This window comes from Dipodomys spectabilis, unplaced genomic scaffold, assembly GCF_019054845.1.
Source record: "Dipodomys spectabilis isolate Male_0828 unplaced genomic scaffold, ASM1905484v1 ptg000297l, whole genome shotgun sequence".
Classification (NCBI taxonomy): Eukaryota; Metazoa; Chordata; class Mammalia; order Rodentia; family Heteromyidae; genus Dipodomys; species Dipodomys spectabilis.
The window spans coordinates 15,349,033-15,366,550 of record NW_024870974.1 but is presented as its reverse complement, the minus strand read 5'-3'; the positions used below and the strand labels follow the sequence as shown (position 1 = coordinate 15,366,550).

The 17,518-nt window shown below is 33.3% G+C and overlaps 1 protein-coding gene across 9 annotated transcripts in view; it reads right to left on the bottom strand.

Moving 5' to 3' along the window:
• Positions 1–17,518, bottom strand: part of Fbxw7 (F-box and WD repeat domain containing 7) — a 113,239-nt gene that overhangs the window by 15,183 nt on the left and 80,538 nt on the right. For 8 of the 9 annotated variants that reach the window (XM_042701640.1, XM_042701641.1, XM_042701639.1 and 5 more), the window contains 2 exons: positions 9,165–9,247; positions 6,228–6,369 (listed from right to left, as the gene is read on the bottom strand). In XM_042701640.1, the coding sequence (XP_042557574.1) occupies positions 6,228–6,369; positions 9,165–9,247 (225 nt within the window). Of the gene's footprint in view, positions 1–6,227; positions 6,370–9,164; positions 9,248–11,513; positions 11,944–17,518 lie in introns of those variants that run through there. The other variant, XM_042701647.1, reaches the window with a different exon arrangement.

The following is a 17,518-nucleotide window of genomic DNA, read 5'->3' as shown; positions in this document are numbered from 1 at the left end:
GAGGGAAGGAAGGGAGGGAGGGAGGGAAGGGAGGGAGGGAGGGAGGGAGAGTAGAGGAGGAGAAGGGAGGGGAGGAGAATGAGGGGGGAGGGGAGAGGGAGGGGAGGAGAATGAGGGGGGAGGGGAAAGGGGAAGGGGAAGGGGAAGGGGAAGGGGAAGGGGAAGGGGAAGGGGAAGGGGAAAGGGAAACTTATTACTTAAAGCATATCTCAAAACTGACCTGTTTCACAATCTAACCAATCTCTACCCAAACCTGAATATGTGTGTGTGTTTATAAATAAAAATGTATAGTCACTGATTTGTTGATTTATATTTCTTGTAAGATCTGAGATGGAATTAATGTTGTTCCTCCCCACTTACATCATGGGGTTTGTGTATACTACTACTGAGAGACTACACTAACTCAATCAAAATTCAGCTTTAATAAAAGTATTCAATAGCAAAACACATTTCACAGACTTCCAAATACATTACACAGACTGTATATGCTAACAGATTGAGAAGTATCTCTTAACCAATATTTTAGAGAATGGGGTGTAGAACTGGAAGAACTAGAATAAAAGATACATAACCAATTCATATTTTGGGTAAAGGTTTGAAAAGGTGGGGTTTTTTTGGCCAGTCCTGGGGCTTGAATTCAGAGCCTGAGTACTGTCCTTTAACTATTTTAATCTTCAGGGTAGCTCTCTATCACTTGAGTCACAGCTCTACTTGTGGCATTTTTTTTTTTTTTTGGGTGGTGGTGTTTAGTTGGAAGTAGAGTCTCAAGTACTTAGCTGTTCCAGCTGGCTCTGGATGGCAATCTTCAGATCCCAGCCTCCTTAGTAGCTAGTATTTAGGTGTGCTAAAAAACTTTCAACTGTTTCTAACCTCCTAACCCCTGCCCCGCTTACCCACCCACCTACTGACTAGAATGAAAGTTCCATGAAAAAGCATTCTTTGTTTTGAATCCTAAAACATTCAGGTATGACTACACCCATGCTATCTCAAAACACTAAAGAATATATTTTTTTATATTTATGGTATCTTTGGGGCTTGCTTGCTTGGTTTGGCTCAAGAATGGTTTCAAATTTTCTAACATACATGATTGAGCAGTAAGAGAAGTATGTATTAACTTGAAAACCTTGCAGTTAACAATTATATTAAAACAAAAGAACAAAACCAACAACAGCCTTTAATGAGAAGTTGCAGAATACAGCATTAAGTTGGATCAGGAAACCCAACTTTTAAAAGGAGACATTGTCACTAATTAGGTAACAATGTAAACTCTTCGGGCCTTGGGTTTTTTGGGTTTCTTCTGGTGAAAGCAAAGTGAGGGATAATTGATCATTATTTTACTTCTGTCTGGAAAGAAATTGTCTTGGATAAGAAAAAAAAAAAAAAAAGCTCTTCTTTTGGCCTTTCATAGTAAAATTTGGGGACATATTGATGAGGCTAGGAAAAACACTCCAGATTCAGAATAATCAAGGAAATAGAATCTTAATCTATGGCTAAATTATAAATTTTTAAATTCCCCAAGGAAATAGCATTTTTTTGGTTAGGTTAATTATGTGCACAGGTAGAGATAAGTAGAAGGGGCACTGAACTGTGATCAGGAGCCTGGACTTCACTAGGAAACTATAGAACTGCGAGAAGAATCTTAATCTAAGCATAAATAAAGGGCTTGTTTCCCAAATACTGGTCAAGGAGTAGAAGAATCCAGACTAATACCTGAGGGTCTGATTCAGTAGTCAGGATATGGCTGAGGACATTTAAAATTTAAAAAACAAATAACCAAACCAAGCAACTTATATAGTGCTGGCATATGTGATGTACACACCAGAACCCAGGGACCACTGCTTTGGGTGACAACAATCCAGATAAAGGGTTTTAAGACCTTGGGTGGTACTGCACCTTAATGTTATATGGAACTCAGTTCTCTAGGACCTCCACATGGTTATCCAATGTACTTAAACAGATCCCATTTTACTATGGGCCAGTTCAAATTGTTGTTATGTTCAACAATGTCAGAACCTAACTTGAATAGGATTTATGTTTTACTTTCTAAAGAAACAAAAAATCAGTCTGTTCCTATTTTAATATTAAAGACAGGCAACAGTATAAATAGATGACTTTCCTCAACTCATCCACATAAAGTTTAGAAAATTTTCTTAATCATACTGTAACTCAGGATGTGGGAGCTATCCCTGAGTTGTTATTGCTCAAGGTTAGCCCTCTACCACTCTGAATTACACAGATCCTCTTCTGGCTTTTCTGGTAGTTTAGATAACAGATTTCTCACAGATTTCACTGTCTGGGCTAGCTTAGATTTCAGCATTCCATAGATCCTCAGTCTCCTGACTAGCCCAGTACAAATACCATTTCAAAGAAATAATAAACTCATTCTTTTGTCACTATCCTGTAGTTTTTAATCTTTTGTTGACTAGAAAATAAGGTTTAAATACAATATATGCACAATTTCTAAGTGTTAGCAAGGAACTTGAGTAATTCTTTAATATAGTGGCTTTACCTAATTTTAATATCAAGGAAATTATTGTAAGCTTTATCATTTCTAATACTAAGATTGTAACTTTGAACTATTAAAGGGCATTTATGGGCTTGCTGTAAATACTTATTAAAATAGTATGAAGATATTCAGAAAACTTACTAAAATAGTATAAAGATAAAAATACTCATGTAACACTTCCATATAATTTATCTTTTGTTTCTCACAATAGTAGTAAAACCAGTGTTAGCCCCTAAGACCAGAAAACACATGACTGAAAGGCTGTTTCTTGACCAATGAAGGAAAAAAAAATTTTATGGATTCTTCATTACATTCCCAAGCTTTAAACAAATTTACATTTTCCTCCTCTTGAAAAAGTCTTAGTGATATATTTGTCCCATGGAGTATGAAAATAAAAGGAATGTTTACATAACATCAGTAAAATTATCCACTTCCTAAGAAGCAAATCCAAATCTGGCTTCTCTTCAGATTGTACAAATCTTTCACCTTTTACTGAGCGGCAAATCCAAAATTTGAACTAAAAGCTTTTGATGTGTAGGTCATACATACTATTCTGTCAACATGCCTTTCAATCTAAATTCCAACATGAAAGAAGGCTGATTTGTCATTAATGCCTTTAGTTTAAAATTTTCAAGTGAGAAAGCATATATTAACACCAAAATTACATAAACTAAAAAAAGAACTTTCTTTCAAAATTTACAATCTGGAAATGAAGGGGAAAAAAAGGAGAACCAAAGACGACTGAAAATTCAAAACAGTACAAAATTCCCTTTTTTCATTTTTCTTTGTAATTTGCACTTCCATTTTGCAGTAGCAGTCTGTTTCAATTTCCTTTATCCAAAAGGGCATACCATTTGTTTCTCATTCAATTTACAAATTGAGTTGGGAGTATTTTGTCAGAATAGATGGAGCTGGACCAAAACAATGCTGTATCATTGCCTCAGGAGCAACAGGAGGACTGTAAGCGGACAAAATCTCCCATTTTGCTTGTTATGCAACAGAAACATGTTAAATGCCCCTGCAGTGTATCTGTAGAAATCTCATCAGTTTAATTTTCCCTCAGCTATACTAGAGGTCAGCTCACACTTACCACCACTTTACTACGAAATTATATCTGCCTACAAGTTAGACATTGAAGTACTTATGAGCCTTTAGGCAAGTGACTCATTCCTAGTTACTTTGGCACAGCCCTGAACAATGAGATCGGATATGTCAGAGATAGATATGGCACTCTGAAGATTAAGTTCCTGATCTACCTGTCAAATTGACCTTTTATGGCTATGAATTTGTTTGCTGCAGAGTATTTATCTCAAAAAAATTATAGGTTAATACCTGCAGTGATAATTCCACATTAATTTGTTGACTAAAAATAAGTTTTCTTCATTTACTTCTCATGTGAAAAACATCCAAACACTTTTATAGGACCAAACATTAGCCTCACATTCATTAGTTTACTGAGTCTCCTTCACTGAGTGTAAGAAACAAATTTTTTTTTTTTGTGGCCTAGTTTTGTTGTTGCTGTTTAGTTATTATGTAGCCTACAATGGCCTGGAATTCACTATGTAGCCAAGGCTAACCTTGAACTCTCATCCTTGTTAGGATTACATGTATTTTCTAACCCTAGCTCAAGAAACAAGTATTTTTGAGTTTTACAATTCACACTTCTGAAATTGAGATATTTCTAAGAAACTATGGAGTCTCAGATTTGATGAAATATGGTAAGTGATAACATTTGGATATTTCCTCAAGGGTATCAAAAGCTAGCTGAACAAGTAAACGCTCTAAAATACTTGAAAATAAAGTGCAAGTGCCCCAATACAGATCACTATTACAAAATGTTCCCTTAAAATTGGTGAACGCCATTAATGACTTAAAAAAAAATTATGGTATGCTAAAATACTAGAAAAAATGGGCTCTACTACATAAAAACTAAAATCTTATTCTGAACTACCTCCTAATAAGAAAAAACCCTTACAAATGAAATAAGCGTTTTAAGTTACATAGAATAATAAAATTATCATTTGCTTTTCAGTCATTCTGGTAAAATGCCATAAAGTCAGTCCTGTACTACTCTTAGTACTGTGATACTTAAACTCAATGCATGCACAAGCATGCCAACACACCACAATTCCATCTCCCAGGCTTTTAAGTAGGTATCTGAGTTCATTTTCACCTCTTGTTGATGGATACATTTCCTTTAAGGATGGAACAATAAAAACTTCAAATTCTGGGAATGTACATAGAAAAGAAATTAAAATCTAAAATTTAAAATATGTAAACTAGAGGTAAAAAATATAGGTGGAGAGGAAGGACTTAAAAGACTTTCATAATAATAGTATTCTTAACTTTAGTACTACTGACATTTTGGACAGTCATTCTTAGCTGTGGGATGGAGACTGTTCTTTACACTGCCTCTACTCACTAGATGCCGGCAATGTCCCACCCCCCTACCTACTCAGTTGTACCAAACAAGGACATATTGAGACACTCAAACAGGGAAAAGCCAAATCCTTTTCAGAACAAAAGCCCCAACCTTTTAGTTTCCCCTCACAAAGGGGGCAAAAAAGTTAATTAAGGGAAAAGATTTCTCAGGTGTTTCTGATTCTGAACTCATTTGAAGGGAGGAAAGTAACTTTAAATCTACTTAAAAGCAACACTGCTTCAAGTAAGTTCTTCCAGCTGTAGAAGAAAATAAGTATTTATTTTAGTTATGTCTAAGTATTTGAAGTACTAGAACTAATGTGAGAAAACATCTTAAAAATCTGAAATACCATATATCCAAGGGTCTTTCTGAATTATTATTTCCTTATTCATTTGTTTTACATCCAACCATTCAAACTATCATTCAAGATAGTGAAATATATCATTTTTACATTAGGGTGGTAGCTAATGTCAGATATTTTTCACCTCATACCTACATTATTTACAAAGAAATGATGAGCACTTAATCAATGCTATTTTGCTTGAACACACTCATATATTATAAAATAAATAATATTCAGGTTTGGTTTTGAGCAATCTTCCAGTAAATAGTCAAAGAAATGTAAATATTAGTAAAACAGTAGTTAGAATTTGAGCACATGTACAGACAGTCTAGGCACTGATGGGAAGAAGCCAAACTCTACTAGGATAGTGACAGGTTAGTTACCTCCAGTGACTAATTCAAGTTCTAAAATTAGTCTTAAATTGCTAATTTATAAGCAGTGTGATTTATAAGTAATTTATAAGCAGTGGCACAATAATCCAGGAATCTAAACATAAATAAGAAGTCTTAAAGAAGCAATAAAAATGCAAATGCATATAAAATAAAGAGTTAGACTTTTCTAATAATTACACTTAAAATGTTTTTCCTTATTCTGAATAGCATTTTGTTGAAGGTATTTGTCATAGGATATTGTATACCCTGCAGTGGTTCAGAACCCATCACCCAACAAGAAACCCTACACCTAATAGCAGTCAATTCCAATCCCTTGCTTCTGTGTCTGGCAACCAATCATCTGCTTTGTTTCTATGGATTTGCCTGTTCTGGACATTTCACATAAACAGAAGGAACAGGGCCAACATGTGCCCTTTGGGGACTTCCTTCCTTCACTAAGCATAGTATTTCCAAGGTTCATCTATGGTATAGTATATAACAGCATTTCATTCGATTTTAAGGCTGAATAATCCTCAATATTTTGCAGCAATTAAGCAAAACATTTCGAGTAGTGGGTTTACAGACCTGAAACATCTTCAGCCATTCCTGGAGGCCTGTTGGTGGTTGGACAGATGTAATTCGGCGTCGTTGTTGCCCTTGGCCGTTGGCTGCTCTCAGGTCCCCAAATGTTGTTGGTGTTGCTGAATAAGGTACAAGCCCAGTGGTACTACAAAAAGAAAAAAAAGTATGATAATAGAAGCAAAGGTAAATATTTATTAAGAATCATGAACTGTTATTTAAAAAGAATGATGACCTGGCATATTTCAATTAGTCCGTTATTTGGTTATTCTCAAGAGCAGTATACCAAAACCTACTCTGCTATTCTTAGAAGTTTTCTCCCTCCTGTTACTATCCAGCAAAGCTAACTGCAACCAAATGAAAAAAATCTCAAGGGCAAAAGATCAAGTAGTTGATATACAAATAAAGTCAACATATTTCCTTGGGACTAAAGGTAACATGTAATTAGCATACACAAAAGGCCCTGTGTTCAGTCTCTAATTACCAATAAATGAACAAATAAAAAAGTTTTTCTTCTTACAACAGGTAGGCCCTAGTTCTATGAATGGTTTTCAGTGACACCACTTTAGTCTAAATTTTACTATATTAAAAAAGTATGAGACTATCAAAGCTGTGAACGCTCAAATGTTTTGGAAATTACTAATCACATACTTCCTGAAGCCTGCCTCAGATGGCTTCAAATTTCTAATATTTAACTATTGCTGTCTAATTTTTCTTATTCTTATAGTTTAGTCTATACATTTGACAGAACTAGTCTTGGTTAGAAATACAGTTACTCAAAACAGGCAGAAAAAGAACTTATGGGCAAAATTAAATAAGATCATCTAAATATTTATCAATAATTTAAGATGAGAAACTGAAAGCCAAATAAACCAGAAATTTTTCAAAAAGAAAAATAAGACTAGATATTCTAAACAATGGCAACCAGTAGAAAGAATATAATAATAGCTAGCCTATTAATATACAATATTTTATAATTCCTCTAATTAAAAAATTAGAATACTGAGTATCACTGCTTGAAAAACTATAAAGAAGCAAGTTTACTTAACAAACTATACTTCTGGAATAATCCTCTATTCACTAAGTACTAAAGTCTAAAGAACACATGCAAATTGTATTATCATAGTTGAGAACCAACTAGTAAGTAATCAAATCTGGTAAATTACCAATTAAACAAATTTCTATTTTTATTTCCTGTTTTGTTGTTGTTCAACTCAACCTCAACCATCATAATTTATAGGAAAATCTTCATACCTATCCTTTAAAATTTTTTAACATTTATACATTTCATATTTATATTCAACAAGTAAATCTATCCTTCCTTTTTTCAAATGCATTTTCTTTAAAATGTGTTAAAATTTACTAAAGAAAAAATAGAAAATCAGTTTCATGTTACCACCTGTCAAAAATGTGTCAAAAATATAATAAAACATCAAATATATAGCATTAGTAACTGACAAAACCTTTAAAAGAAGAGGGAAGAAATTTGTTATTGGGTCTTTGGTAAGCTACTGTTAAAAAAGTTACTTTCTCAATACAAAAATTAAGCAAATAAATCAAATTTCACTTAAATGTGTTCTTTAATAAGAATCTAGCACTCATTAATTATAAACTACCATAAAAACTGAACTTAATATCTCATCCTGGAATCATATTAATATAAGACCATTATATCGTAGCTGACTGGAATCTAAATATTTAAAAATTACCAGTAGTAGTTTAACATTACACTCAACTTTTTCTTCAAATATTTTGTCAAGACCTGAAGAAATGAAGTTTAGATTTTATTTGTCTCTTTATCCTACACCCATCTGTGAAGCACCAAAACACAGCAAAATTGTCAAAAGGCAGACAGAGGAATGGAGACAGTTAACACACACACACACACACATTAAAACCACAAAGAAAAGCAGATCCTGAATAAGTAAGAGCTTTGTCTTCAACATCTTCATCAGTGTCATCTCTTTATATTTTTCTATGTAAAATTATCCTACTAAGGATGTGTAAAGTTCACAAACGAGCATTTGAAAATATACTATCCCTAACTGAGTAAAAATGTATTGGTCCTCTGTTTGGGGCAAAGAGCTCTTATGTAAAACTGTAATAATTTTTTTAATCTTATACCCTGGGCAGTGTTAATGTCATTGCAACTTATAAAATAAAAATAACTAAATCAAGATATTTTGTGGAAGTCTTCATTGCTAACTTCTGATTAATTTCTTGAAGAACTGACAAAAAAAAGGGACCAAAAAGGTTCTTAAGATACTTTTGTTATTTAAATTTTGAAATATAGCATTCCAAGTAACATTCAAAGCCATTTTTAATTGGCTGGGAAATAGATATTGTGCTTAAGTTAGCCTAATTAGCGTGAGAGTGGGAAAAGTTTTATACTGATGCAAAATCCAAAAATGATGGACTAAAGCAAGAAACAAGACTACAATTGTGTTTAGTTGTTATGGAAACTATTCTACTGGTATAGAAATGTATGTGGTTAAAACATAATAGCTACCAAGCTAATAAAAGTAAATTCTAACACATTAATTTCACGAAGTAGGAATTTGCATGAGATGTTTATTTCAGAAATATTCTTTCAATTTTGCATACATAAAAATATCCATCATAGAATAGCTGTTGCTATAGTAACAAGATACATTTGCTCATACTCATCATACTTTAGTTTACTTCTGAGAATTCCTTAAAAACATATTTAAAAATTTTTGTTCACAAAAGAACTTTTGCTTGTATCTTACGTCAATGTGCTAGTACAAAATGCAAAATATAATGGCAGTCCTTCTTCCCTCATTTAAATGATATTACTTCCTAATTTCAGTCAACATTACTGGTAGTGTTACTTCAAAAGGATAAAAGGAAAGAAATGTTTTCAGAACCAACTTTAAAACAAATGACGACTATGGGAGAGTAGATTACGATAGTTAATATTACCTTGTATATTCTGAGACTTTGCATGGTTTCTTTCCCAAAGAAAAGGAGCGGACCTCAGAACCATGGTCCAACTTTCTTTTCATCTATAAAGTAAAACAAATAACATAGTTTGGTGCTTTTTTTTAAAGTCACTTGTTTAACTATTAACTATTGAGTTAGGATTCTTCATATTTAAAAACTTAAATTTTTCATGTGATTACAGTGATAATTTGGTAATTAATACAGAAAACGAATGTATCATATTTTTCAATTGCCCCATGTTGTTTTACTATTAAGAGTCTTGAAAGGTAAATTATCCCTGGGGTATTCTGTCTAGAAGGGCAGTGCTTCTTGATTTAAAAACTGATATTCATCATATATAATCCTTGGGAATCATATACTTATCTTTTCCAGTTGAATAACCAACATTTAAAAAACTCATGTTCATCCACATACAAGAAAACCATGCCTTCCTTTCTAATCTCTGTTTTTCTTTTAAAAACATGTTTTAAGAAAGGAATAGAATTCAAAATTTCCAAACCAGAAATAAGGAGTAGCTAACTGAATTGTAAACACTCATATCATTATATAAAAGAGTAAAGACAGCAATATATATAATCTTGGAACTTTGTTATAATCATAATAAATATGGACAGTTAAAAAATAGTAAATTCATCACAATAGATTTGGAGATGGTATAATAAAGCTATAGAGTACAGCTCCTACACATAGGACAAATAATTGAACCAAAAAAAGTATTTTAAGAAAATAAATTATGTCCTTTAAAATATATACCCAATATTAACATTTTAACATGTTTTATTATGCTGTTATACTAGTAATATATTCAGAATTGTATTTTATCAATGTTGAAATACTTGTTTTCATATTTCACTATCAGTTTAACCGAGGTCATCGACTATACGTTTATTTTAAAGCCAGAAAATAAGATCTGGTAAGATGCAACTTTTTTCCATTTCAGATTTGTACCCACAAATTAATTACTGTTTTACTCTAAGTTATAGAGAATAGACAGCTATGCTCATTTTTATAGTAGCTGAAAACCTTATTTTTCAGCAGCCTATTGCTTCACATGGGAACACCATAAAACAGAATGATACAATATGAATACTAAAGAGAACCAAAAAGACTCAAAATCTTTTTAAGACTGGATAATGATTGTTTCAGCCCCCATGAAAGGAAAGTCTTCTTATACATTAAAGGATGACTTAGAATGTTTTTGAAAATCTTCTTATCCATAAAGGATGACTTAGGACATTAGAGCTGGACGTGAGGGTACAACAAGCTTATCCACAATTTATACCTCAGTTTGTGAAATACTACTGGGGGGAAAAATGGAACTGGTCTGCTTTCTTTAGAACTTTCTGCACTTATTACATTGTGTTAAAGAGATTAGGTCCAAAAGCCATTCTTTTCTTTCTCTGATTTTATTTTTTTAAACATAATTAATATAAAAGCACGCAGGCAGCCACATGTTTTCATGTATATAAGCTGTAGGAACACACACATGTATTTGTATCATATTTATAAACGAACACATCAGGAAGGTCAATCAGTAAATATTTTAATAACTTTCACAGAATATTTTCATAATCTTTACAAGAAACTTTGATATTCATTCCAATTAAGTCTGTAATACTGGCTTTCAGAACTTCTGTATATCTTGTAAATACAGTGGTGTTAATGCCATTTGCCAGTAAAGGCAAACTTTATTTCCATCTTAGAAACCTCTCAATGAATTTTTTAAAAATGCCCAAAATACATATTAAAGAAACACTGAGAAAGGGGTTTTATTTTTAAATTTTATAAAATAAAGCACTTTCTGAATGGCGACAGAACTCTTTTAAATATTGTACTGTTTATTGAAAAATACTCTTTTATAACCAAAATTTAATTCTGCAATTTTTGAGAGGCATGGAAAGTATCATGCCTCCTCTTTAAATATATATCCCAAATATTTTAGTGATTCTACATGTTAAGAGTCAAGTAATGAGAAAAGAAACATATAAGGTATAGGAAAATTGAAGGCAAATGGTTCACTAAAAGCCGACTAAGGAGAGAGTATTTCCAGGTCAGCATCTAACGGAGCCACGTTTCTGAAGTCTGACTACAATTTTAATGAGAAATTCTCAGATTAAAATGTACATTTTATTTTAAATTTAAGGCTTTTTTCTAGCTCATGCTGCTTTTCCATCATTTGCTTACAGTCATGAAATAAAGCAGAATACCAGACATCCAGACACCCACCAAAATTAGAGGATACTGCAGCCATCTCTGATGATACAGATTTTCCTTCCCAGGCAGGCACACACACAATCACACAGCACAGTAAGAAAACAGATTACTTACTTTGTAAAAAATCATTTTTAATGTGCCGTAGAAACCCATATTTTCTGTATTTTTCCCCTTCAGTGATTCTGAGCCCCCGTGTGTCCGGCTGCTTGGCAGTCTCTGACAATATAAACCTTTTTCAGGTAGGTATGTCACAGATTCTAATGTGGACATGCTCAGGCACGTCAGAAAAGGAAGATTAGGGAGCAGAACCGGCAACCAAACTCCACAGTAAAGGCAAATGCAGCTCAGTATCAAACCGCTTCTCGGGACGCACATACATACATGCAGCCTGACTGAGGAGAACTCGAGGGAATAATGAGAGAGAACCGAGAAGATTATTGGAGGAGACGGTGCCCTGTCAAAGCCTTGACTGAACAGATTCCTCCCTCAGCAGCAGAGGGATCAGATTACATCTTCCCTTGAACACAGAATGGTGCAGTCCAGGATTCAGCAATGCAGACTGCACATCAATTATATGGTGATCCGCTCCAGGGAACCTTCGTAAGCAAGCACACAACGCACTGAACAGAGGGAGGATGTGGGCAGCAGAGACCGCCCCCACACGACAGCCCCTCTCCCTTTTCAAACTTTCAGCAGATTATTTTCGTATTCTGTAAATCTGTATTTGTTAAGAGTCTTAAAGAGCACGCACCATTCCCACAAATAAGTCCTTCCAGAAACATTTGGAAATGAAATGTATTCTTATGCCGCCCCTTCCAAGGAAGAGGCAAAGCAAGCTATTTTTATTAACTGTCGCCCTACAGCAACGCTGGCACAGTCTGGTCAGCTCTTTCAACCGCTTGGATGGTACCAAATGGCAATATCAAAAAGGAAAAATTAAATACTATTTGGGGAAACTGACAATAAAGTAAATCCATTTGGAATACACAGTATTTGCAGAAACATGAAACAAGTTCCATTTCAACTTGCATGTCTCTTATATTGCAAACTTGATGAAAACATTCCCTATGCTTTTCCATTTCATTCTTTCAAAATTCAGTTTTCAAGAAAATAACCACATACTCCATCAATTCTTAGTAACCATGAGACTTAACACACACATAACTAAACCACTGCATAAAGTCTCTCTGAAAGGCTAGGTGCTTTTTGGAAGGAGGGTCTTGTCCTTATTTGCTAATCTTAGGTCAACAGGAAGCACTGGACTTGTATCTGCAAAATTACTTTAACAATGTACACTGCTTATCATTAAAAAGGCATTTAATAGAATAATAAAGATGCCAGCTTCGCCTGAAGACATCTTTTTAAGAACAACTACCATAGAAATGTAAATATTTCATCTTCCAACTTGCTACACAACTAGTTTCCAATGCAATTATAAGATTCCTTGGACTAGAAAGGTCTATTATTAAGGGCCTAGTTAATTAACTTCTACCCTCTCTCCATTAACATTCTTTATTACAAGTGTATAAACTATGTACCTACAGTTAAGGTCCTTACAAAGTTTCCTTAGAAAAAAAGAAAAAACTTATATAAACTTAATACATTTTAGTGCTTTTCTGCAATGAAGGCAAATGACTAAAATAATTTCAAATAGTGAATAAAATATTTAAATAAAAAAGTAAATGTATACAATTATGATATGCAAACAGCCATTTAAATTTCAGTAAAATAAAAACTACATAAAAATGTTAAAAAAGATTAAACCAATGTAATATCTTAGTTTAAAATGAAAATAAGATAGTGCAAAATTTTTATAAAGAAATATTGTTGACTATCCTAGAAATTAGATTCTAGTATCTTTTTTAAAAATCTACATGATCCTTAAACCCTTTTCCCTCAGAAACAACATGGTCACACAAACTCAGTGAAAGTTAGTTTTCAACATAATTAATTAGCTCACTTCATAGAGAAATGCTTTTTAAATTGAAATCTAATACTCTCAAGCAAAAAATAACCTACTTGCTAGAAATAGACCAATAAAGCCTTATTCTTATAGGGGGTCAGAACACTCATGATTTAGGAAAGAACAACAAATAGCCTTGTTCTAGGCTATCTGAAGGAAAGAACTAATGGCTGAAGTTGCCTCTAGAATTTGTCAGTGGTAACTAGATTTTCATCAAAGTAGAAAACAAGTGACATCATAGCATACATACACTGACTTCAACTAAAATCTTGTTCTGTTTCTAGCTGACTGACCTTTCCAAAGTCTAGGAACAGAAACCAACATAAATAAGGGGCACTTTCTCAAAACCTAGAAGGTTATAGAAGAAAATACCAAGATTTTGTATATTGAAAGGAATATTTTCATGGTTACCTTTTACTAGTGCTATTTGTCTTCCACAAATATTTGTTTATATGTAAGCATACGTGTTCATGTTTTATTTTGAATAGATGAAATATTTAATAGTTTAAAATAAAAATAGTACAAAAAGAATATTTAAGAAGTTTTTATATTACCACAATTCCTGCATATACAATGGCTTCCATTCGGGAATGATTTTTTAGCACTCTCTTAAAATACTATCAGTGAAAACTGTTATCTAATTTTATTACTATCAAAAATCTACACATGAACAATACAAATGAAGGCATTCTCATATTCCTATTTTTGGTAAGCTCTGCTAAAATAAAAGATATTTAAAAGTTTCAAAATTTCATGTAAGTTTCTAGTTATATAATATTCAAAAGGTCATGTGTTTGTATCCATACTTATCTGTCTTACACTTGTGGTAGACATTTCAAACCTTATGTCAGTCTATAATTGATGTAATTGTTAAAATTATTTTCTATGTGGAAAATAAACAATGCAATTTGTAGACAGGGATGGGAGGAAGAAACTGGAGAAAAGCAAAGAAAGGGGTGACATTGGTCCAAAAAGAAACATACTCATTACCTGATTGTACCACACCTATAGTAACAATAAAATTATATTTTTAAAGGTATTTTATACCTTATGCTAGAAAGTTATATGCATTTCTTGAAAGGATTATCTATCTAGTCAACTATGCCTGACATATATCATCTCAATTTTCAGAGTATCTCAACGTACTAAATAGTTTCTTGTTACAGTTGACTCTGTTTTCTTGTTATTTTCAGCCAGGCAATACTTTTTCCCATTCTATTTTTTTTTTAAAAATCATGTCTTGTATTGATGACAACAACCTGTAAACACTACTGAAAATTTACTAGCAAGGGAAATGATCAACAATGAAATCCTCAAATACAGTTCACCTAAGACCCAATGTTCATCTCATCACAATTGCACTGAGCCAACTGTGTAAAAGTGGATGACAGCAGAATCTTGAGAAAATATATACCACAGAGATATGATGATATACTACCCCCAGAACAAAGCTCTAGGGGTTAAAGGCAACACAATGACTAATCCATGAGCCAGTACAAGAGAAATGGCTCTTATAGAGCACAAGGTTTGTCAAAAGGGCAGGTTAAGATTATAAACACCAACAAAAAAAATCATAGAACCCAAACATACACAATGAGAAAAACCTAAAATCTTATTAATCATGTCAAAAATATAAACATGGCGACACAAAGACAACAATTTTTACTTACCATGACCATCGTCATTTCCATGTTATACATATATAGATCTCTTACTGTTCTATTATCATTACTATTACTAGTTCTATTATTATAGCTCAGTGGCATTATTTTCTCCTCTATTACCTACTCCTGAAAAGTTCACATCTTAATTTTACTTGTAGGGAATCCTGAAAAATAGTATGTAACAAGTATCATCAGTCTTTAATAACTGGCAACACAAAAAAGTAAGTAACAGCAATTACTGTGTTACTTGGTTAAGTATAAGATATAAAATATTCACAGAATGAAAAGTACACTTCTTTTTTTTTTTTTTTTTTGGGGGGGGGTGTCCGGTCGTGGGGCCTGAACTCGGCCTGGGTGCTGTCCCTCAGCTCTTCAGCTCAAGGCTAGCACTCTACCACTTGAGCCACAGTGCCACTTCTGATTTTTCTGCTTATGTGGTGCTGGGGAATCAAACCCAGGGCCTCAAGCATGCAAGGCAAGCGCTCTACCACTGAGCTACCTTCCCAGCCCCAAGTACACTTCTTAATATATGTAGTATATAAATTTTTTATTAAAGCTGATGGTACTATTACTGTTTTCATTACCTTGCTAATAGTTAAAAATGCATTTCCACTTTATAATAGCAAGAGGGTATGTTTCTATTTTTGTGTTGGTGATTTTATTATTTTCCTAACACTCTAATCTGGAAAGCCATGGGAAACCATCTACAGTTAGCTGTCTTGCCCAAGCACAGAATTTAGAGACAATTCAAAATGCAACATCAAAGGAAAGAATGTCAAGCATGTTGAGGCTGAAAGAATCTTTTCAAAACTTCAGTAAGTCACTGTCATTAACTTTCTGGGATGTTAGTTCTTATTCAAAGGCTCTTAACTAAAATTGGCAAGTTAATAAACCCATTTTATTACAGTTGCTCTATCAATCAATTAAAATATTAAGTATGCCCAGCATTTACATTTTCACTGATGTAAATAGGTAACAGCACTGACTGATAAGGTGTGGTTTGTGCACTCAGGCACAGAATAAATCTATGATTTTAGACTTTTTCCTCCATTAAATTTATAATCAATTAAGAAGAAAGAGGAAGGTGATATACACACCCTTTGACTTAGAACTCACAATAAAATTCTAGAAAGTACTCAGAATTTAGAAAATTAAGGGCCTTGTGCATGGTTAAATGCTAGCTCTAGTTCCCAAGTTCATTATATCTTTCTGATTTCTATTAGATATGAAGTGGCTAAGTGTACATAAAGAGAAAATAAAACTTAAGAAGGAAAAGTGTTGTATAGATAATATACATAAAAAGTACTGGTAAATCTTAATTGTTTATTTCATGAAAAGATTGTTTTGGTCTCTATAATGTTTTTCTTGCAGGTAGCAAACGTGGGGAAATTGGCCTGTTATACCCTAATGTCAACAAGATGCTTTGGAGGACCCTAATATTACAGTAAGTTTCCACCCCCAGGAGGCATGATAAGAAACTAACAGAATAATTATCTGACTAAATATGAATTGTCAAATTGGGTAGAGTAGGTAAGAAAAATGGAGAAATTATTTAAATAATCCATGAAGATTTCATAAAAGTTTAAAAGATGGAAGTTTAGTTAAGTGTTGAGGAGAAAGAAGAAATTCCCATTTGTGGACTTGGGATACAGGTAGGAGTATTACCATTATAAACTTGTAGGATGAATAACAACATCTATACAATAGTTACTGGTCTTGGAAGGTTCTCTGTAGGATAACCTATGAGGGGCTCTTTCTCCTAATTCAAACATTTAAAACTAGAATTAAAATGTCATTTGACTTATTAGTAATGTCTTCTTCAAAAGTGCTTCCTGTCATGACTCATCTGCCCATTTAAGAGCTCAAAGAGTCTTTCTGTACAAGGAGAACTTTACTGTGTGGGTAGGAAGACTGCTGACTTTTTATTTTAGTTACAAACGCCGACTAATAAAGGTCTTCCTATTTCTTTTTCTTTTCTTTTTTTTTTTTTTTGTCGGTTGTGGGGCCTGCCAGGCACTCTACCACTGAGCCACCTTTCCCAGCCCAGGTCTTTCTATTTCAATAGGCACACATATCAAGAATCATACATCTAAGCAAGTTGTATTCTTGAATACAGTATACAGAGGAATAGTACATAAGGAATTGTTAAACATTATTAAATATACTTCTACAAAAATTCAAGACAGTGAGTCTCAGGGGAAGTAGGTAAGCAAACAGATACAATTCATAGATTCCCACCAATAGGTGGCCAGAAAGTCTTCTGCCATTCAAAAATATATAGCTTTCTTGGAAAACTGTCATTGTGTTCTACCAACATTCCTCTCCCCTACTAATCTCTCCACAAGCCCAAGATTCAGAGCCTCATTCTAAGAAGCAGGCTCTAATACAGAACATTTTGATTTTGAATCTATAGAAGTAGAATATGTAGAAGTAGAAGGGCTACTACCAACTAGAAGGATGTGTAAAAATAATAGCCCATTTGAAAGATTTAG